The 24,056-nt window shown below is 38.0% G+C and overlaps 1 protein-coding gene across 1 annotated transcript in view; it reads left to right on the forward strand.

Annotated features, from left to right (window-relative positions):
- The window catches only part of LOC128652713 (vomeronasal type-2 receptor 26-like), a 228,652-nt gene that overhangs the window by 174,222 nt on the left and 30,374 nt on the right, over positions 1-24,056 (forward strand). Inside the window, exon 4 of the mRNA XM_053705645.1 lies at positions 5,924-6,154. Coding sequence (XP_053561620.1) covers positions 5,924-6,154 — 231 coding nt within the window. The remainder of the gene's footprint in view (positions 1-5,923; positions 6,155-24,056) is intronic.

A 24,056-nucleotide genomic window follows, 5' to 3' on the forward strand; every position in this document is an offset into this window, starting at 1 on the left:
ACACATATTGCATTAAAACAAATAGGTACAATCCATGGATCCATGAAGAAAAAATGTTATACAAAGAAAATGGTATACAATAAATGTCCAATGACAATATGTAAAAATGTAATCAAAACTGTAATAAAAACAGTAATAAAAACAATGGGTTAAAGGGTCTTGATAAAGGCCTAGATTAAGGCCGAAACGCATCGACTGATTTTTGGTAAGATCTATTCCATTTATGTACTACTAATCTGGAGTTATCTGCACTATATTTGTTTTTTCACATTTTTAGGTGGATACCATTTCTCCTTGTTTGGTTTACATAGACATTTGATCATCAGGTCCATTTTGGTGGGCCCCACACCTCTTCATCCCTCACATATTTGAACACAGCAACGCTTCTGGAGATCCGTTGAGTACTATCTGGGTGACAACTGTTTTTTACTGTTTTTTTACAATTTTTTGGGGATTAACATATATTTTTATTGATTAACACTTTTTTACACATTTTTTTTTTCCTTTTTTTCCTTTTTGTCATCATCACCAGTTTTTTACAGCAATCTTTATTGTTGCACTGACCACCTTTTTGATCACCAAATTAATTTGTGTTTATATTTGTGTTTATTTTTGACACCACCGCACAGGAGTTTATTTTGAAGACATTTTTCCTAAATTTCCTTTCGGGTCCCTGACCCCACACCATTGGAACATTTACATATTTGGACTTTTTTTTGGAGCCTGTGATTCATGTGATAACCCATTGTTTTTATTACTGTTTTTATTACAGTTTTTATTACATTTTTACATATTGTCATTGGACATTTATTGTATACCATTTTCATTGTATAACATTTTTTCTTCATGGATCCATGAATTGTACCTATTTGTTTTAATGCAATATGTGTAAATTAAATAAGATTTTATAAATTAAGATTTTATAAATTAAGATTTTGCAGTCTACATTTTTCCATCACCTCAAATCCCTTTGCCTCCTCTGGTAGGCGCTTGGGGGTCTCTCAAATTTAGTATATACATATATAGTTATGTGTTATTATGTGTATATACATAATAGAATGCGAACTCAATCTGATTGGCTGATTGGATCAGCCAATCGGATTGAACTTGAATCTGATTGGCTGATTCCATCAGCCAATCAGAATTTTCCTACCTTAATTCCGATTGGCTGATAGAATCCTATCAGCCAATCGGAATTGAAGGGACGCCATCTTGGATGACGTCCCTTAAAGGAGCCTTCATTCGTCGGTAGTCCGTCGGGAAAGAAGGATGTTCCGCGTCGGCGGGATGAAGATTCAAGACCCGGCTTCGAAGATGACCTCGCCCGGATAGAAGACTTCTTCAGCGCCTCTTGGAAGATGACCTCGCCCGGATGGAAGATTTCTTCAGCGCCGCTTGGAGGATCACTTCATCGGATGGAAGATTTCTTCAGCGCCCCTTGGATGATCACTTCTGCTGGTCCGGATGTCCTCTTCAGTTCCATCGGTGACTCGGCTGAGTGAAGACGACTAAAGGTAGGATGATCTTCAGGGGATTAGTGTTAGGTTATTTTAAGGGGGGTTTGGGTTAGATTAGGGGTATGTGGGTGGTGGGTTTTAATGTTGGGAGGGGTTGTATTTTTCTTTTACAGGCAAAAGAGCTGAACTCTTTGGGGCATGCCCTACAAATGGCCCTTTTAAGGGCTGGTAAGGTAAAAGAGCTTTGAACTTTTTTAATGTAGAATAGGGTAGGGCATTTTTTTATTTTGGGGGGGTTTGTTATTTTATTAGGGGGCTTAGATTAGGTGTAAGTAGCTTAAAATTGTTGTAATATTTTTTTAAATGTTTGTAACTTATTTTTTTTATTTTTTGTAACTTAGCTTTTTTATTTTTTGTACTTTAGTTAGTTTATGTAATTGTATTTAATTGTAGTTATTTGTAGGTAGTTTATTTAATTTATTTAATGATAGTGTAGTGTTAGGTTTAATTGTAACTTAGGTTAGGATTTATTTTACAGGTAATTTTGTATTTCTTTTAGCTAGGTAGTTATTAAATAGTTAATAACTATTTAATAACTATTCTAACTAGCTAAAATAAATACAAAGTTACCTGTAAAATAAATATAAATCCTAAGATAGCTACAATGTAATTATTAATTATATTGTAGCTATCTTAGGGTTTATTTTACAGGTAAGTATTTAGTTTTAAACAGGAATAATTTATTTAAGTATAGTGTAGTGTTAGGTGTAATTGTAACTTAGGTTAGTTTTTATTTTACAGGTAAATTTCTCTTTATTTTAGCTAGGTAGCTATTAAATAGTTAATAACTATTTAATAGCTATTGTACCTAGTTAAAATAAATTGAAAGGTACCTGTAAAATAAAAATAAATCCTAAGATAGCTACAATATTATTATTATTTATATTGTAGCTATATTAGGGTTTATTTTAAAGGTAAGTATTTAGTTTTAAATAGGATTAATGTAGTTCATAATAGAAATATGATTTAGATTTATTTAATTAATATTTAAGTTAGGGGGGTGTTAGGGTTAGTGTTAGACTTAGGTTTAGGGGTTAATAAATTTATTACAGTGGGGGCGGTGTAGTGGGGGGCAGGATAGGGGTTAATAAATGTATTATAGGTGGCGACGGTGTAGGGGGGGCAGGATAGGGGTTAATAAATGTATTATAGGTGGCGACGGTGTAGGGGTGCAGATTAGGGGTTAATAAATTTAATATAGGTTGCGGCAGGGTCAGGGAGCGGCGGTTTAGGGGTTAAACTATTTATTTATTTGCGGCTAGGTGCGGGATTGGCAGGATAGGGGTTAATAACTTTATTATAGGGGGGGCAGGATAAGGGGTTACTAGGTATCATGTAGGTGGCGGTGGGCTCCGGGAGCGGCGGTTTAGGGATTAATAGGTATAGAGTAGCTTGCGGCGGGGTCAGGGAGCGGAGGTTTAGGGTTAATATGTATAGAATAGCTTGCGGTGGGCTCCGGGAGCGGCGGTTTAGGGGGTAATAACTTTATTTAGTTGCGGCAGTGTAGGGGGGGACTACTTAGGGGTGTTTAGACTTGGGGTACATGTTAGGGTGTTAGGTGTAGACAGCTCTTATAGAAATCAATGGGATGTCTGGCAGCAGCGAACTTGTACTTTCGCTATGGTCAGACTCCCATTGATTCCTATGGGATCCGCCGCCTCCAGGGTGGCGGTTTGAAAACCAGGTACGCTGGGCCGTAAAAGTGCCGAGCGTACCTGCTAGTTTTTTGATAACTAGCAAAAGTAGTCAGATTGTGCCGCACGGCGGATCGAAGTTTACGTCACAAAATTCTAGTTTTGCCGGTCTCTAGCCTTTGATAACTAAGGCGAATCAGCCTCGCCACAAATACGCTGCGAAATTCCAGCGTATTTGAGGTTGACGGCTTGATAACTACCCCCCTTTATCTCCTATATTTTTGTTATTTATAGCTCAAATTTGTTTTATTGTGCAAAATAAAAATAAAACATGTAAATTAACAAAAAATAATAATAATAATTAATCAGCACAAATGTTTTATCTAATAATTAAATAGGTACATTTTATTAAAAAAAGTTGTGAAAATCCATATGATATTGAACAAAAAGGTTGTATTTTAAATATAATTTAGTAAAGTCAATCTTCAAACTGGAGCTTTCTTTCATATTTTTTGGTTAGATATTATATATAGTATGATAAGCGAATGTGTAGGCTTATTTTAAAGAAATACAACAAACTGGAACATAATTTACACATGTGGATACGTATGAAAGTTTGTTCATGTTTTTAGGGAAAAATATATTTTATGCCTGCAAAAAATATACTATATTTACGTTATTTTTGTTAAGTGCTCTGATTAAGAATCATCACCATAAAACACATGTAGATATGCTTTCTGTGTGTGCATTCTCCAGCAAACAGATGAAGAATATTAACAGAAATATTAGAGAGTGGTGTATACAATATATACACCACACTCATAGGGGGCGCTAACAAATAACTGGAAATAAAGTGCAAATATAGAACAAACTACAAATAAATAATACAATCAATCAGAAAATTACCCAATCCAAATAGGTGGATGCTAGCACATGGGTATATGCAAATATCACAAAATGTCCATAACAACAATCCAGTAAAAAGGAGGCAGCTCTCTGACATAGGACGGTCATCCTGATGTATCGGGATTTAAGAAGAAAGAGGAACAGAGGCGCCATACATGGCCTAGTAACGTCAGGGCACCAACACACACAGAACCAACAGGATAAAATATACTCACAAGTGAGCCGCACCCAAATGGTGCTATTGTAGCAGACTGGAACTATAGCAGTGGTCCAGCTCACTGATCACCACCAGCAAGGACCCCAAGAACAGAAGATCCTTGAGAGGGCCTATTGGTTAGAGCCTGGAAGGACAAGAAAAAGGCACAAGCATAGCCCAGTAACGTTTTGGCAACGGAGAAAGAGAGTTTTAAAAGTTGCACTTACAAGAGGCAAAGCACTCTAGGTGCAGTGTCAGCATTACTGAGACCTCTCAGCCGCCCAGTGGACTGTGGAATCCAACCAACAGGATAAGGGTAGTCCCAACTTGAAAGAAAAGATTCAGCAAAAAGAGATAATCTGCCCCTACAAGAGCAAGACAGAGAGATGGTAGCAAGTGTATATTTAAGATACTTTATTAAAACATGCAACGCGTTTCTCAGCCACCACAGGGCTGTTTCTTCAGGCTATAAAACAATGTTAAAAATACTTGCTATATAAAGGGGATAAGAAAAAAAGGGTTTGATTCTGATAGGGCAATCAATTAGCAATTTGAGTGTTAACACCTGTTTAACCCTATTGGTAATTGGTTAATATGGCAACCTCTGTATACAAAGCCCTCACAGATGGTATTATGGGCATTGACAGTAGTAATACAAATTGATCACAAATGGCATTAAAAACATTGACAATTGTAATACATCTCTATACAATACCTATACAAATTCATATCACAATATGCGCAAGTTGATTTTTCATACATTTAAAATCCAATAAAAAACATAATGGTATATATACATTTGAAAAACTTTAGTGCAAGATAATACATGCTCCCTCTATGGGCCCTAAAAGTGGATACCCTGTGTCACCAAAGATCTATGCTATATATACACAGAGAATGTCTAGCGAAATGCCTTTCCTATAACAGTCAGCTGAGAAATCCCAGTAATGCTGATACTGCACCTGGCGGTGCTTTGCCTCTTGTAAGTGCAACTTTTAAAACTCTCTTTCTCCGTTGCCAAAACATTACTGGGCTATGCTTGTGCCTTTTTCTTGTTCTTTCAGGCTCTAACCAATAGGCCCTCTCAAGGATCATTTGGACTTGGGGTCCTGGCTGGCAGTGATCAGTGAGCTGGACCACTGCTATAGTTCCAGTCTGCTACAATAGCACTATTTGGGTGAGCCTCACTTGTGAGTATATTTTATCCTGTTGGTTCTGTGTGTGTTGGTGCCCTGACGTTACTAGGCCATGTATGGCGCCTCTGTTCCTCTTTCTTTTTAGATGAAGAATATTGTCTGCATATTTTTTAATAGCAATTCCAGAAAAGACACCTGCACAAGTATAAAATATTACACGCCCACATTGTTTAGTGCAACAATCTAATCATATACGGGATTTGAGAATGTAGGACACTTGATTTTGCCTAGGGGGTACATATATTTTCCAAGTTGTTTTTAATCATGTTCTCCTCTGTGCTTTATTTATTAATGTTTGTCACTTTCTTTTCATCTATTTCAGAATTGTGCTTACATGTATGAATTGGTATAATTGTATTGGTGTTAGTGTATCTGTACTTTATTTACCTGCTTCTAAACCACTATTTTATTTATTAATTTCACATTATCATAATATTATATTGTGTCTTTATCTTACTTGTGTCTGTTTTATAGATTAATGAATACCTGAGGAAGGCTCATTTTAAAACAGCATCTAATATGGATATTTACTTTACTGATAATGGAGATGTACAAGGTCACTATGACATAATAAACTGGATCCCATCTGAAATCCCAAGTGAACTGACCCCTTATCAAGTTGGAAGCTTTAACTCCTTAGCTCCTGTGGGCAGACAACTTATTGTAAATGACAGTGCAATCTTTTGGAATCCTAAACTTAAAACAGTAAGTTACTGGGCACCTAAAGGAACTTTGTACTTAAATATGTTTTGCATCCATATGAAAGCACTATTTAAATATTTAGATTTTTCTTTTTTTCTTGTTTTTGGTCAAAATAGTAAAACCTGTTTAAATTTAACTTAAATCTATCTCAGAAAAGAGATGGATAGTTGTTTGACTTTTGTATTGGCAAGAAATGTGTGTATAATCCTATAATACTGTATATTTCTATTGATACATCTTAATAACCCTAAAATCAGGATTTGTAGCAATATATAGGCCAGATTACAAGTGGTGTGATAATGCTTTGACACACTAACATTGGCTCACAACTTGATATTACAAGTTCATGGTAAAATGGGTTAACCAGAGATGGGGTAGCACATCTGTCTTTGCCCAAGAGCAAACTACAATTTTCATAGAGATTGTGAACGTGCTCACTTGCACACATAGTACACGTTGAAAGTTATAGTTTTCCCTTGAGCAAAAGCCAAAACTGCACTTTTATTGGCTTTTTTGGCTTAAGACCTGAAGTAAACTGTAAGGCACAAAAAACATAAAAAGAAATTTAAAAAAATATTAGACACATATATACACTTTCATAATAAAAATATATCATTTTATTTTGAATTATACATACACATATATACATATATATGAGTTTAATGGAAATAATTGAAATCCCTACGTTCTTCACATTAAAAAAGTTCTTCTTATTAAATAGGTATATAATATATATATATATATATATATATATATGCATACAGAAGAGAGAAGCGCTCTAACAGGAACGAATAACAGCTCATCAGCTAGATCTCTGGCGATTTACCACCTGGAGCAACCTCTTTTAGACCAGTGTGCCTTTCACATTGGAAAACTATCCTGAAGCATATCAGTCTGATCCCGACAGTTAAGGTCAGTCCAGCCCCAAAATACCAGGCAATTATCCTTTGAACAAGGAACATGACAACCCCAGACGATCGTTTCGGCCTTATATGGGCCTCATTGGTGAGGTGCAGCCACATTCCTCTAAGCAAGCACTGGCCAAGGAGTCCATATCTGGTTGCCCCTATCACCCATAGGGAGACTTCCCCAGGGTCATAATTAATTTGCATACAGAAGAGAGAAGCGCTCTAACAGGAACGAACAACAGCTCATCAGCTAGTTCTCTGGCGATCTACCACCTGGAGCAGCCTCTTTTTGACCAGTGTGCCTTTCACATTGGAAAACTATCCTGAAGCATATCAGTATGATCCCGCCAGTTAAGGTCAGTCCAGCCCCGAAATACCAGGCAATTCTCCTTTGAACAAGGAACATGACAACCCCAGATGATCGTTTCGGCTTATTGGGCCTCATCGGTGAGATGCAGCCACATTCCTCTAAGCAAGCACTGGCCAAGGAGTCCATATCTGGTTGCCCCTAACACCCATAGGGAGACTTCCCCTGGGTCATAATTAATTTGCATACAGAAGAGAGAAGCGCTCTAACAGGAACGAACAACAGCTCATCAGCTAGTTCTCTGGAGATTTACCACCTGGAGCAGCCTATTTTAGACCAGTGTGCCTTTCACATTAGAAAACTATCCTGAAGCATATCAGTCTGATCCCGCCAGTTAAGGTCAGTCCAGCCCCGAAATACCAGGCAATTCTCCTTTGAACAAGGAACATGACAACCCCAGACGATCGTTTCGGCCTATTGAGCCTCATCAGTGAGGTGCAGCCACATTCCTCTAAGCAAGCACTGGCCAAGGAGTCCATATCTGGTTGCCCCTAACACCCATAGGGAGACTTCCCCTGGGTCATAATTAATTTGCATACAGAAGAGAGAAGTGCTCTAACAGGAACGAACAACAGCTCATCAGCTAGTCCTCTGGCGATTTACCACCTGGAGCAGCCTCTTTTAGACCAGTGTGCCTTTCACATTGGAAAACTATCCTGAAGCATATCAGTCTGATCCCAGCAGTTAAGGTCATTCCAGCCCCGAAATACCAGGCACTTCTCCTTTGAACAAGGAACATGACAACCCCAGACAATCGTTTCGGCCTATTGGGCCTCATCGGTGAGGTGCAGCCACATTCCTCTAAGCAAGCACTGGCCAAGGAGTCCATATCTGGTTGCTCCTAACACCCATAGGGAGACTTCCCCTGGGTCATAATTAATTTGCATACAGAAGAGAGAAGCGCTCTAACAGGAACGAACAACAGCTCATCAGCTAGTTCTCTGGCGATTTACCACCTGGAGCAGCCTCTTTTAGACCAGTGTGCCTTTCACATCTGAAAACTATCCTGAAGCATATCAGTCTGATCCTGCCAGATATGGACTCCTTGGCCAGTGCTTGCTTAGAGGAATGTGGCTCCACCTCACCGATGAGGCCCATATAAGGCCGAAACGATCGTCTGGGGTTGTCATGTTCCTTGTTCAAAGGAGAATTGCCTGGTATTTCGGGGCTGGACTGACCTTAACTGGCGGGATCAGACTGATATGCTTCAGGATAGTTTTCCAATGTGAAAGGCACACTGGTCAAAAAGAGGCTGCTCCAGGTGGTAGATCGCCAGAGAACTAGCTGATGAGCTGTTGTTCGTTCCTGTTAGAGCGCTTCTCTCTTCTGTATGCAAATTAATTATGACCCTGGGGAAGTCTCCCTATGGGTGATGGGGGCAACCAGATATGGACTCCTTGGCCAGTGCTTGCTTAGAGGAATGTGGCTGCACCTCACCAATGAGGCCCATATAAGGCCGAAACTATCGTCTGGGGTTGTCATGTTCCTTGTTCAATGGATAATTGCCTGGTATTTCGGGGCTGGACTGACCTTAACTGGTGGGATCAGACTGATATGCTTCAGGATAGTTTTCCAATGTGAAAGGCACACTGGTCAAAAAGAGGCTGCTCCAGGTGGTAGATCGCCAGAGAACTAGCTGATGAGCTGTTGTTCGTTCCTGTTAGAGTGCTTCTCTCTTCTGTATGCAAATTAATTATGACCCTGAGGAAGTCTCCCTATGGGTGATGGGGGCAACCAGTTATGGACTCCTTGGCCAGTGCTTGCTTAGAGGAATGTGGCTGCACCTCACCGATGAGGCCCATATAAGGCCGAGACGATCGTCTGGGGTTGTCATGTTCCTTGTTCAAAGGAGAATTGCCTGGTATTTCGGGGCACACTGGTCAAAAAGAGGCTGCTCCAGGTGGTAGATCGCCAGAGAACTAGCTGATGAGCTGTTGTTCGTTCCTGTTAGAGCGCCTCTCTCTTCTGTATGCAAATATATATATATATATATATATATGTTAGAATATAACATACATATATATATATATATATATATATATATATATATATTAATATATATTAATATCCGTGTATATTCAAATACATATAAAGTTATAAAGTTTACAAAAAAATAATCAAATATATTTGCATTTCTATAGGCTGATTTTTGAATTCTTAGTCCAATCAACCCAATAGAATGAAAGCTTTTTCTATTGGATGATTGGACTAAGATTTAAAAAATCAGTCAATAGAAATGCAAGGGCACCCCTAGATAAGGAGGAACCTTACATTCAAACTTCAGTGTGCATTGCTCATTGCATGAAGAGGACGTCTACTAGAAGATAAGAAGAAAAGAAGATGGAAGAAGAAGGTAAAGATGGAAGACTGAAGATGGAAGACAGAAGATGGAAGAAGAGGACTGCCGCCATGAAGAAGGAAGATTAGCACTGCCGGAGTAGTTGGTGAGTAAAAACATTGGGGTTTTAATTTTAGGATTTTTTTGGGGTAGGATTTTTAATTTCTAAGCTTTGGGGTTTTCTTCCATTTTAGTTTGTTTTAATATATCAAAAAAGAAAAAGTTGCAGAAACATCCTTGTTGCAATTAAAGTCTAATATTTATTGTATACAGATTATATTCATATCATCCAATTGTTGGTCATTCACACAGGTAAGATCTGACGTGTTACTTTGCCACCATGCACACTTCCTCAGAGTCTTGTCTAGGTATGTCTAGGTAACTGTAACATATGTATTGATAGTAAAGTCCGAATTTAACTTTCATAATTCAGATAGGACATGTAATTTTAAACAACTTTCTAATTTACTTTTATCATCATATTTGCTTTGTTCATTTGTGTCAGGGTTTTTTCCCTGTTTGTTTGCCATGTGCTGCTGGCAGACATTTTACTAACCTCTCTTGCTGACTATGGTGCATTGTGGGGGATGCTGTTCATTTCCTGCACTTCCTTTTATGGCCAGACTGGTGTGCATCATCCATGTGAGACAGGATGCAGTTTAAGAATTGTGATGTCATCACTTATTATTTAAAGGGCCTCTGTTCAGTATGCTTTGCATTTGCGTTGCCTCAGACCTGTTTGTGAGAGTTCCTGTGTATTACCTGGCTGCCTGATGTCCTTCCTGGTTCCTGATCCCTGGCTTGTTCCTGACTCTGCTGTTTTCCTTGTTCCTGATTCCGGCTCGTCTAAATATTCGCTTTGGCTCCTGACTCGGTTTGTCTGACTACCAGCTCTGGTTTCAACTCCTGGCTTGTTATTTGACTTGTGGACTTTTTATTATTTTTTGCTATTAATAAAGGTGTGATTATTTTTGCACTTCTTGTCTCAGTCTGATTCCTGGCACCCTGACATGACGCAAAGGCCATAAATCCTGATGGTGCTAATAATCCACCTTTACCTGCCATCATTTCCAGGATATATGTACAGGATCACCGCTTGGATCAATTTGCACTAGCCCTGCAAACCTTGTTGACTTGCACTGCACATTTGGACCAAAGTAACATAGTAACATAGTAAAAGACCGAAGTCCATCGAGTTCAACCTATACAAATCTAAAATATATACAAAAAGCTCCAGCAAGTTATGGCTGCTCCTGTTTCCGCTGCTGCACCTATGCCTACCAGGAGCATGTCTGGTTCTGCACCTCTACCTCAGCGATATGGAGGTGATCCTATTCAGTGCAGAGGGTTTTTGAACCAGGTGGGCATTTACTTTGAGATGTTACCTCAGGCGTTTCCCTCTGACAGAGCTAAGGTGGGATTTCTCATCTTGTTACTCTCTGACACAGCTCTTGCCTGGGTTAATCCCTTGTGGGAGACTAATAAACCTGTGATTTCAATATTGATAGTGGAGTACACCTAGCGCCTACTAAATAAGACCTCTGGCTTTGATAATTTGACACCTAGTTGTCAAAATGGAAAGATGAAACTAATAAGGTATACCAAAGCGCCAACTATACGAAGGCTGGGTCTGGACCTAATGCAATATTGTCAAACGATTACAATAAACAATTTATTGAGTACACAAATAAGTTAAAAACATGGATCTATGTATAAACAATCAAATTTATACAACAATAATAGCTAAATGAATAGTTAAAACAAATAGTTATGTAACGGATATAGCATTTAAAATGGTGCAAACATTGCTCTTAAAAATATTCATAAAAAATTCCAAATTTAGTATAAGGCTCACAACAGAAATTCAACTTTGTGTTTACCATATACACATACACAAATTTGTACAGCAATAATAGCTAAATGAATAGTTAAAACAAATAGTTAAATAGCAGATATGGCATTTAAAATTGTGCAAACATTGCTCTTAAAAAATATTCCTAAAAAATTCCAAATTAAGTATAAGGCTCACAACAGAAATTCAACTTTGTGTTTACCACATACACATAATAGGTGAAATATATTAGTCAGTTATATAATATTATCTAACCAATAATGTTCTCAATTCTATACAATACTAAATATTGCCAATAGTGACTAATGTGTAAGGCTCTGAGTAAGACCTTTAACTGTGTGTTTACCACATACGCATTGTCAAGTAAAAAATATTGTGACAGCAATAAGCCAATGTAAAGAATGTGTATCAAAAAAGTTGTGTGCAAAAATTGATAAAGGTCTCTTTGTGACCGAAACGCGTTGCCTGGTAAGCACAATTTCATTTTCTATTGATCTAAAAACAATCTACACCATCATATCTTTCTTTTACAGAAGGATCATCCAGGGATTATAACAAAATATTTGCCAAGAAGATAGAATTTTGAGTTGGAAAACGGCTAGCAAGTACTGACACTGCTATTCAGTATAAAACACTTGGAAAATCACCATAACTATTGCTGTTAGGATTCACAACACTTTAAGAATTATTGTTTTTTCTTAAAGAGACACACTACTTATTATAATTTATTGTTGGATTATTTTTTCTATTAAGTTTTCACTGTTGGACTATTTTTTGGACTATTATTTACATTTATATAAGTTACTATTGGAACACACCACAATGTTTTTGTAAATGTTTGGTTTTTCATTTTTCACAATCTTTGTTCTTAATTCACGTTTTTTGAAGATCAACCTATTTTTTTTTTTTTTTATAACAAAATATTTGCCAAGAAGATAGAATTTTGGGTTGGAAAACGGCTAGCAAGTACTGACACTGCTATTCAGTATAAAACACTTGGAAAATCACCATAACTATTGCTGTTAGGATTCACAACACTTTAAGGATTATTGTTTTTTCTTAAAGAGATACACTACTTATTATAATTTATTGTTGGATTATTTTTTCTATTAAGTTTTCACTGTTGGACTATTTTTTGGACTAAAAAAGAGAGGTTGATTCAATACAAGGATTGAAGCGTGTACACTTATTAGCACTCACATCTCGTAGTGATGTGGCTATAAATTTAGAACATCTAGTGCCAAAGGGGAGACGGTCTGTGCCGTAGGAATTAAAATATAACCTTTATTAGGATTATTAAAAAGATTCCACAAAACAAACACAAACATATATAAATTAAAAACACTCAATGTTGAAAAGGATGCTATATAGAGGATATAAATGCTAAACGTAGCTATATGTAAAGAGGATTATCTCCAGACCTAGGATTAGGGGTATTCCTGGTTCCTTGGATATCTCCTGGTTATCGCTGCTGCTATATGTAATATATAATGCTTGTAAATACAATGGTGCTATTTCCTGGCTAGAATATTTTAATTATTCATGGTCTCAAAGATCTTTGAAAATAAATTTATTCTGCAGTATAGTACCTATAAATATGATTGTATATGCTTCTCGGGCATGTGCATTTAGTTCTTTGATATTAGTGCTGCTAATGCAGTAATAGTTATATTACAAAAGCTAATAGTATCGTTAAATCAAAATGACTAATTTCTTGGTCATTAAATTGCTTCTTAGATTAATAGAGCGTAGGTATATTATTATTAATGCGTAGCACTAGTTATTGTGGTACTGTTGAATCATCACTTTCTGGACATTTAGTTGCTATCATGAACTTGTTATTTACCTCCAATTTTGAAGGGTTAATTTGGCTAAGTTCTTAATACAGATAGGATAACCTATTAAATTGCATGACTAAAAGGTATGCCCTAATAAAATATTATTAGGGCATACCTTTTAGTCATGCAATTTAATAGGTTATCCTATTAAGGTATGCCCTAATAAAATATTATTAGGGCATACCTTTTAGTCATGCAATTTAATAGGTTATCCTAATAAGGTATATGATTTTTCGTTGTTTAACATGAATATGTTACTATTTTAGGGCTGTATGCAATTTTCAACGTTGATACAAATGTTGCTGTTAGAACATAGCGTTATGCAAGTCCACACAGTGTGGTTTATATCCAGATTATTGGACTATGTTTTTCTGAGGGTATTTGACGCTTATAGACTAGTTATACTAAAGTTCAAGCTAATAGTAGCACAACTGCTGATATCAGTGCAATATATCTATAGCATTTAAACACTCTATATTGTTGGCACCAAGCACCAGGGAATATGCGCTAAATACCCTCAGAAAAACATAGCCTAATAATCTGAATAATCTGAATACAAATTAAGACTGTGTTAATCGGCATAACGCGAAGTATAAAATACTGGGGGATAAGCGTCAAATACCCTTACTTAGCCAAATTAACCCTTCAAAATTGGAGGTAAATAACAAGTTCATGATAGCAACTACATGTCCAGAAAGTGATGATTCAACAGTACCACAATAACTAGTGCTACGCATTAATAATAATATACCTACGCTCTATTAATCTAAGAAGCAATTTAATGACCAAGAAGTGAGTCATTTTGATTTAAGGATACTATTAGCTTTTGTAATATAACTATTACTGCATTAGCAGCACTAATATCAAAGAACTAAATGCACATGCCCGAGAAGCATATACAATCATATTTATAGGTACTATACTGCAGAATAAATTTATTTTCAAAGATCTTTGAGACCATGAATAATTAAAATATTCTAGCCAGGAAATAGCACCATTGTATTTACAAGCATTATATATTACATATAGCAGCAGCGATAACCAGGAGATATCCAAGGAACCAGGAATACCCCTAATCCTAGGTCTGGAGATAATCCTCTTTACATATAGCTACGTTTAGCATTTATATCCTCTATATAGCATCCTTTTCAACATTGAGTGTTTTTAATTTATATATGTTTGTGTTTGTTTTGTGGAATCTTTTTAATAATCCTAATAAAGGTTATATTTTAATTCCTACGGCACAGACCGTCTCCCCTTTGGCACTAGATGTTCTAAATTTATAGCCACATCACTACGAGATGTGAGTGCTAATAAGTGTACACGCTTCAATCCTTGTATTGAATCAACCTCTCTTTTTTAGAATAAAACAGTACACAGCACCTAACTCTAATATTATAGCAAGGTCAATTACCTGCCTCAATTATTATAGAGCATCTCAAGAATACCGGATAGTAGTGCTATTTAGTTTCTTTCTCTTATTTTTTGGACTATTATTTACATTTATATAAGTTACTATTGGAACACACCACAATGTTTTTGTAAATTTTTGGTTTTTCATTTTTTGCAATCTTTGTTCTTAATTCACGTTTTTTGAAGATCAACCTATTTTTTGACCATTAATATCTTTTGTACACTAATTTTTTGCACACAACTTTTTTGATACACATTCTTTACATTGGCTTATTGCTGTCACAATATTTTTTACTTGACAATGCGTATGTGGTAAACACACAGTTAAAGGTCTTACTCAGAGCCTTACACATTAGTCACTATTGGCAATATTTAGTATTGCATAGAATTGAGAACAGTATTGGTTAGATAATATTATATAACTGACTAATATATTTCACCTATTATGTGTATGTGGTAAACACAAAGTTGAATTTCTGTTGTGAGCCTTATACTTCATTTGGAATTTTTAGGAATATTTTTTAAGAGCAATGTTTGCACAATTTTAAATGCCATATCTGCTATTTAACTATTTGTTTTAACTATTAATTTAGCTATTATTGCTGTACAAATTTGTGTATGTGTATATGGTAAACACAAAGTTGAATTTCTGTTGTGAGCCTTATACTAAATTTGGAATTTTTTATGAATATTTTTAAGAGCAATGTTTGCACCATTTTAAATGCTATATCCGTTACATAACTATTTGTTTTAACTATTCATTTAGCTATTATTGTTGTATAAATTTGATTGTTTATACATGGATCCATGTTTTTAACTTATTTGTGTACTCAATAAATTGTTTATTGTAATCGTTTGACAATATTGCATTAGGTCCAGACCCAGCCTTCGTATAGTTGGCGCTTTGGTAAACCTGTGATTTCAAATTACCCTGAATTTGTGGCCTCCTTTCTAAGGGTATTTGATGTTTCGGCTCGCTCCTCCTCTGCTGCTAAACGTCTCATATCCATTCAGCAAGGTAAAAGATCTGTTGCTCATTATGCTATTGAGTTCTGTACGCTTGCTGCAGAGGTAGGTTGGAACAATGAAGCCATTGTTGCCGCCTTCTTTCATGGGCTCTCTGATGAGATTAAAGACAAAGTTGCTGCCAGAGATTTACCAGAGGATCTCGAGGCATTGGTGTCTTTTTTTATCCTAATTGACATCAGACTCAGAGAGAGGCCCTCTTTGAAGGACCCCTTGCGGAAGCCTCCTGTTCCGTTGTCTCCTACGTGTTCGTTCCCACCCATGCCTCCCTCTCCTCCCATGCCTCCTGGTCCTGAGTCACCAGGTACTGCTGAGAGGGCCTTTAGGAGGAGGGAGGGGCTCTGCCTCTATTGTGGGTTACCGGGCCACATTTTGAAGTCTTGTCCTACATGGCCAGGAAAAGCTCACACCTAAGGTCCTGTTGTCCCCTAAACCGCTAAAGGAGAAACCTTTGATCACGGTTGTCTTTTCCTGGTTGGAATCCTCCATAGTCACTCAGGCTCTTGTTGACTCTGTCAGTATATTTATGAAAATCTTAGCAGTATTCTCTAAACAATGTGTAAGTATATGGCAGGGAATATATTTAACAATCTTCCTTTAAACTAAACCTGCAATCAAACATACATTTGCTAAGATAATAAAATTAATCTAAATATCTGAATTCTTTATTATTAGTAAATAATAAACATATTGAAATATATTTGCAATAAAAGGAAATGAAATAATATTATATGCGCTTGAAAACTATTTAAATATGCTATGCAAAATTCCTACACGCTTATATTAAAAACCCACCTTATTTATAAATAGTCTTTATTTATTTAACACAATAGGACTAAAAACCTTTAACATCCAAACAATACAATTCTAAACAGTGTTTATAAAACAATAGGATAATATATATATTCTGCTATTTAACTGCAATTTATCCTAATACAATATTGACTTAAAACACCGGAACTTTCAAAGATAAATCATTTAGTCTACCAGATACAAATTTAAACAATACCTAGGCTTATGACTACCAATTTAAAATACAATATATTTCACCAATTTTGAACCAATTCGTAGCGGTCTTTAGGTCATCTCAGAAGACAGATAAGTAATTTTTGCAATCAATGAGAAAGGAGTAGTCAGCTTGTTTAGAATGGTTTTAAAATGCCCAACAGCAGATCTCATCCAAAGTTAAAAACAGCCTTCTTTCCCCATTTCTCTTTTGCTTACTTATATATGTTTTCAATCATTGATGACATAATGTGGGTGGCACTACGGGAGCTGAACTTCCCATTGGTTACCCGGGAAGTCTAATCGGATTGGCCCTTGGAAATTTCATTTTTAACAGCCAGAAAGAACCTTCTGGCTGTAGTTCTCGCAACATAACACCAGGTGGCAGCATTACCAACAGACAGTACAAAAACAATGCAGCATGACAATACATACAAATTCATTTAACCAACATTTTTAGCCAGTGAAATATTTCTTTAAACTATGTAATACCTGCCATAATTTCTTGTATTAATCTCTCCCAATATTAATTATAGGTGAAGCGGCATCAGATTAATTTCCTGATCGTTTTGATATGAAACGTCATGTTTTATATTATTAACATTGTATTATATTAAAGCAATTTAACACTGCTAATTATTAGTTTAAAATGCATTATAATTTTATCAGTATTCTGGCATTTCTTTGTAAATAGCAGCTTATTTTTATATCTCCAGATTGGTAGTATTTAAAACTCCTGATATACTGCATTCACCCAGATATAGTATGTGACATTTCTGTGTATGTCTTCCTGAATACATAAATCCTGTTTATGTAGATCTGAAATAAAAATAAATGTTAATGATCACTTCTCTTCAGGTCCATCAACATCTATTCATGTTCTTAAACACACAGAGGCTAAGATATTCATGCTTTCAAAATATGTATGTCTTGTATTTATTTTCCTAGTATATTTTATTTGAAATCTAACTACAGTTGCTTTGAAATCATAATGTAAGCCATGTGTCTTCTCTATGTTATTCTAACCCCAGACACAATGTCTGTGTCACGTGTATTCTGATGTTATCAGCCACACAGAGTCACTTGGCAGGCAGTTGTCAATTTTCAGCTCCTTTGAAGAATGTTTGTATCTCTCACATTTCTTCAGACGGATCAGCATTTCCCTTGGAGGAAATCCATATATGGGCCTGTATCCTATTCTCTGTCAAAATTACTTCCCCAACATTCCTCTAAGTGACTGTATTAAATTGGGCAGGCCAAATGTCATAGAGTCATAAAACTCTGCATATAGTCAAATGAGCATGGTCACTGAGTCAGTTCCTTTTGGAAAATGTCTGTGTGCTCACACCGCAGGGGTCGTGCTTCAAAAGGCTATGCTGATTTCCAATCCTGATAAATGTGTATTCACCCAGCTCTCATCTTGTAGGGGGTTTTGAGTTGAATCCTGACATCAGAATTTCTATTCTACAGCACATCTGATAAAATAGACGGCTTCATATATATACACACATCCTTTTTATATTATTTCATTTACGTATATATATTAGTATATATATATATATATATATATATTATGTCATTTACCTTTACCCTGACAACTCCGGTGCTGCAGGCTATTTCATTGACAGTGCTTTTGTATCAAAGCACTCCATTCCTGTTTTGACTCTGTCCGTTCCGCTTGCTATTGAGGCCATTGATGGCAGGCCCCTTCAGCCCACACTCATTACTCACGAAACTGCTCCATTGTCCATGGCTGTTGGGGCTCTCCATTTTGAAACCCAGGTGATAAACACTCCGCATTTTCCAGTTGTTCTGGGTTATCCCTGGCTCCAAAAGCACAATCCCAGTCTCGACTGGCGCAGGTCTGAAATTTTGTCGTGGTCCCCGCAATGTATTTCCACTTGTCTTCGGAAACCAGTTAAAGTCTTGTGAACTTCTTCGGTATCTCAATTGCCAGAGGAGTACCGAGAGTTCCTAGAAGATTTTGACAAGATGTGTGCCGGTACGTTGCCTCCTCACCGGTCTTACGATTGTGTCATAGACCTGCAACCCAGAGCCTTTCCTCCTCGCTGCCAGGTGTACCCTCTGTCTGTTGCAGAGAATTGTGCTATGGAGGAGTTTGTTGCCGATGCTCTGTCGCGGGGGATTATCCGCAAATCCTGCTCTCCTGCAGGGGCTGGCTTCTTCTTTGTGAAGAAAAAGGGTGGCGAGTTAAGACCATGCATAGATTATAGGGGTCTTAATCGTCTTAACATTAAGAATGCTTACCCTATTCCGCTCATTACAGAACTCTTTGACCACCTCAAGGGAGCTACGGTCTTTAATAAACTTGATTTGAGAGCAGCGTACAATCTCGTTAGGATTAAGGAGGGCCACAAATGGAAAACAGCATTTAACACCAGGAGTGGGCATTATGAGTATCCTGTAATGCCCTTTGGCCTATTTAATGCTCCTGCTGTTTTTCAGGAATTTATTAATGATGTTTTACGAGATATGTTGCAACAGTGTGTTGTGGTGTACTTAGACAACATCCTCTACATTCATCCACACTTGAGGCTCATCGTTCTGATGTTACACAGGTTCTTCAGAGACTACGTGAGAATGGCCTGTTTTGTAAACTCGAGAAACGTGAGTTCCATCAGACTCAAGTAACCTTCCTAGGTTATGTTATTTCCATTGCAGGGTTCTCCATGGATCCTGACAAGTTATCTGCAGTTCTGCAGTGGCCTTGCCCAGTTGGTCTTCGGTCTATTCAACGTTTTTTGGGGTTCGCCAATTACTATAGAAAGTTTATTAAAAACTTTTCTTCCTTGGTCAAACCTATCACAGACATGACCCGTAAAGAGAATAATCCACTCCATTGGTCACCTACTGCCATTAAGGCCTTTGATAGTCTTAAGACCGCCTTTGCTGCCGCTCCAGTTCTGGCTCATCCTAACCCTGACCTGCCTTTCGTTCTTGAGGTTGATGCGTCTGAGCCTGGAGTAGTTGCCCTCTTGTCTCAACGTCCTACGCCTGATATTTGCTTGCATCCGTGTGGTTTCTTCTCTAAGAAATTGTCTCCAGTGGAGTGCAATTATGAAATTAGCGACATGGAATTACTGGCCATAATGTTGGCACTCAAGGAATGGAGGTATCTTCTCAAGGGTACTAGCGTGCCAGTGCTCATTCTTACTGACCATAAGAATTTAACTTAACTATCTATCTGAAGCAAGATGTTTGTCGTCCCGACAGGCCAGATGGGCGCTATTTTTGTCTCGGTTTAATTATGTGGTCTCCTACCTGCCTGGTAGTAAGAATGTTAATTTGCTGTTTTTTGCACCTGTTTTTTTACTTTTATTTATTTTGCACAACTGTGCTGACCACTTTTTACATATTTGCATGTTTTTAATCATGTTGGAATAAAGCTGAACTTTTAACTTTTTTCTGGACATGGAGCACTGTTTTTTTGTTCCCTCTCTGGATTTCCTGTGATCATGGGTGTGTGTGCAGACACATAGGGAACTATGGCTGCCATCTGGAGTCTACTATAAAAGATAGAGTTATCCCACTGTGGAAATTAACTTTATACCCTCTCTATATTTTGTGCCTAACTCACACCTTTTAAGAATCATCTAACTACCCCAAGGGCGCTCCATTGTGCAGGTTTGTTTGTTACTTTAGTAAGAATGTTAGGGCTGATGCTCTCTCAACAATGTTATCCTCTGTCCAAGGAGGAGTCTGTACCTACTCCTGTTATACCTTCTGACCATATCTTGGCTACCATACATACTAATTTGACTTCTCCCTTGGGGGAGGAGATCCTGGCTGCACAAACCAATGCACCTCCTGAGAAACCTGGTGGCAAGTGTTTTGTTCCTGAGAATCTTCAAACTAAACTTTTGCACACTTACCACTATCCTAAAGCCGAAGGTCACCCAGGCAAGAACCAAATGATTTGATCTGTCACTCGACAATTCTGGTGGCCAGGTCTTCATTCTGATGTTGCTGCGTATGTTGCCTCCTGCTCAGTTTTTGCACAGAATAAGACTCCTTGACATCTTCCTATGGGTCTTCTTCAACCTATTGCTAATGGTGAGTGTCCTTAGACACATCTTTCCATGGACTTCATTGTCGAGCTCCCTGTTTCCAATAGCAATACTGTTATTCTTATGGCGGTTGACCATTTTTCTAAAATGTCACATTGCATTCCCTTGATGAAGCTGCTTCAATTTTTGCCCGGGAGGTCTTCTGTTTACATGGGTTACCCAAGGAGATAGTGTTGGACCGGGGTAGCCAGTTTGTCTCCAGATTTTTGCGTTCCTTTTGTGCTCAAATGGGGATCCAGCTTTCCTTCTCCTCGGCATATCACCCTCCATCCAATGGGGCTGCGGAACGGTCTAATTAAGCTCTGGAACAGTTCCTCCATTGCTATGTCTCAGATCACCACAATAATTGGTCTGAACTGTTACCTTGGGAAGAGTTTAATCATAATAGTGCTATTAATGCTTCCTCCAAGCTATCCCCGTTCATGGCAAATTATGGGTTTCAACCATCCTTGTTGCCCGATTCATTCATGTCTCAGGGTATTCCGGCTTTGGAGGAGCATCTCTGGCAACTCCATTCCATGTGGGTGCAGATTCAGGATTGCCTTCATCGTTCTATGCAGCGCCAAAAGTTCCAGGCTGATCACAGGCATCTGCCCGCACCTTCCTACCAGGTTGGTGAGAGAGTTTGGCTGTCCTCCCATAACTTGAACCTTCGTGTGCCTTCCAATAATTTGGCTCCCCGTTATGTTGGTCCTTTTCGAATACTCTGATGGGTTATTCCTGTGGCTTACACTCTTGACCTTCCTCCTGCTATGTGCATCTCCAATGTTTTTCATGTCTCCCTCTTAAAACCATTGGTTTGTAATCAGGTTACCACTGTGTTGCCTCATCCCCATCCAATCTTTGTTGACAACCATGAGGAGTATGAGGTCAGCAGCATTATTGACTCTCGTATGTCCAGGGGCCTGTACAGTATTTGGTTTACTGGAGGGGCTACGGTAGGGAGGAGCGTTTTTGGGTTCCCTCCTCTGATATTCATGCTCCTGCCCTCCTCCGTGCCTTCCATGCCCATTTCCCCAATAAACCTTTTGTCCTCCCACGGGGGAGGGGTCGTTGAGGGCAGGGTACTGTCAGGGTTTTTTCCCTGTTTGTTTGTTTGCCCTGCTGGCAGCCATTTTACTCACCTCTCTTGCTGACTATGGTGGATTGTGGGGGATGCTGTTCATTTCCTGCACTTCTTTTTATGGCCAGACTGGTGGGCATCATCCGTGTGAGACAGGATGCAGTCTCAGAATTGTAATGTCATCACTTACTATTTAAAGGGCCTCTGTTCAGTATGCTTTGCCTTTGCGTTGTCTCAGACCTGTTTGTGAGAGTTCCTGTGTATTACCTGGCTGCCTGACATCCTTCCTGGTTCCTGATCCCTGGCTTGTTCCTGACTCTGCTGTTTTCCTTGTTCCGGATTCCGGCTCGTATGACTATTCACTTTGGCTCCTGACTCGGCTTGTCTGACTACCAGCTCTGGTTTTGACTCCTGGCTTGTTATTTGACGACTTTTTATTATTTTTTGCTATTAATAAAGGTGTGATTATTTTTGCAATTCTTGTCTCAGTCTGTTTCCTGGCACCGTGACAATTTGCTATTGTTAGATGATAGCTAAACCTAGGTAGGCTCATATGCTAATTTCTAAGCCCTTGAAGACAGACTCTTATCTGAATGCATTTGACAGTTTTTCACAGCAAGAGGGCAATAGTTCATGTGTTTCATATAAATAATATTGTGCTCACACGTTTGGAGTTATTTAAGGCCGAACTAATTGCCTGATCTGCAAGTCTGAAGAGAACACAGAGGCGCCAATATAGCCTAGTAACGTCTATAAACAAGATATTCAGAGTAATAAAAATGAGGGTACTCACAAAGGTGAAACACTCAATGGTGCTAGTGGGGAAGGCTGGAACAAAACCAGTGGATCAGCTCACTGTACATGGCAAGTCTGTCAACAGGTCAGATGGTGGATAAAGGTAGCAATCATTCCTGTAAGTGAGAAAGCAAAGCTACCATAGCCTAGCACAGTTTTGACAGACAGATAAGGTAATTATTGGTTCCACTTACAGTGCGTAGCACACCTTCAGGTGCAATATTAGTGGATTGGAACCTCTTAGTCGCCCAGTAGACTGTGCTTCCTCGTCAGCAGGAACCACTCTCAGACAAAAGCTGATTGTATTAGCCTGAGGAAACAGCCCCTGAGAGACTGAGAAACGCGTTGTTTGATTTTAATAAATTATTGTTTTTATTAACACACTTGGTGCTGGTTGAGTTAATCTTTTGTCTACTGGGCGACTAAGAGGTCCCAGAACACTAATATTGCACCTGAAGTTGCTCTACACACTTTAAGTGGAACCAATAATTACCTTATCTGTCTGTCAAAACTGTGCTAGGCTATGGAAGCTTTGCTTTCTCACTTACAGGAACGATTGCTACCTTTATCCACCATCTGACCTGCTGACAGACTTGCCATGTACAGTGAGCTGGACCACTGTTTTTTTCCAGCCTGCCCCACTAGCACAATTGGGTGCTTCACCTTTGTGAGTACCCTCATTTTTATTAGTCTGAATATCTTGTTTATAGACGTTACTAGGCCATATTGGCACCTCTGTGTTCTCTTCTCTTCAGATTACCTACCATCAGGGACTGACCACCCGTCTGACAGAGTGCTGCCTATCTATTGGATCCCAAGAACTTTTATACACATTATTTGTTCTTTTTCTTGCCGTGTGTATTATTATTTTTTTACTTATATTCCAGTGTTAGTATCATTATACACTTTATTGCATATAGATATTTTGGGGTTTAGGGTGCGGTTATCATTTTAGGGATAATATTGTCATTGGGTTTATAACTAAGGAAGCGCCCCCTATGGGAAATGGTCGCAATGTTTCCCTATTTTTAATCTTGATCTGCAAGTCTGTCAAAAGATATAAGATAATTACAGAGGAAAAAAGTATATTTCTATAACAGTGTTAGTTATGCAAGACTGGGGAATGGTAAATAAAGGGATTATCTATATTTTTAAACAATAACATTGTTGGTGTTTACTATCCCATTTACCCCATTAACCCCTTGAGTGCTA

This window comes from Bombina bombina, chromosome 3 (genome assembly GCF_027579735.1).
Source record: "Bombina bombina isolate aBomBom1 chromosome 3, aBomBom1.pri, whole genome shotgun sequence".
Taxonomy (NCBI): domain Eukaryota; kingdom Metazoa; phylum Chordata; class Amphibia; order Anura; family Bombinatoridae; genus Bombina; species Bombina bombina.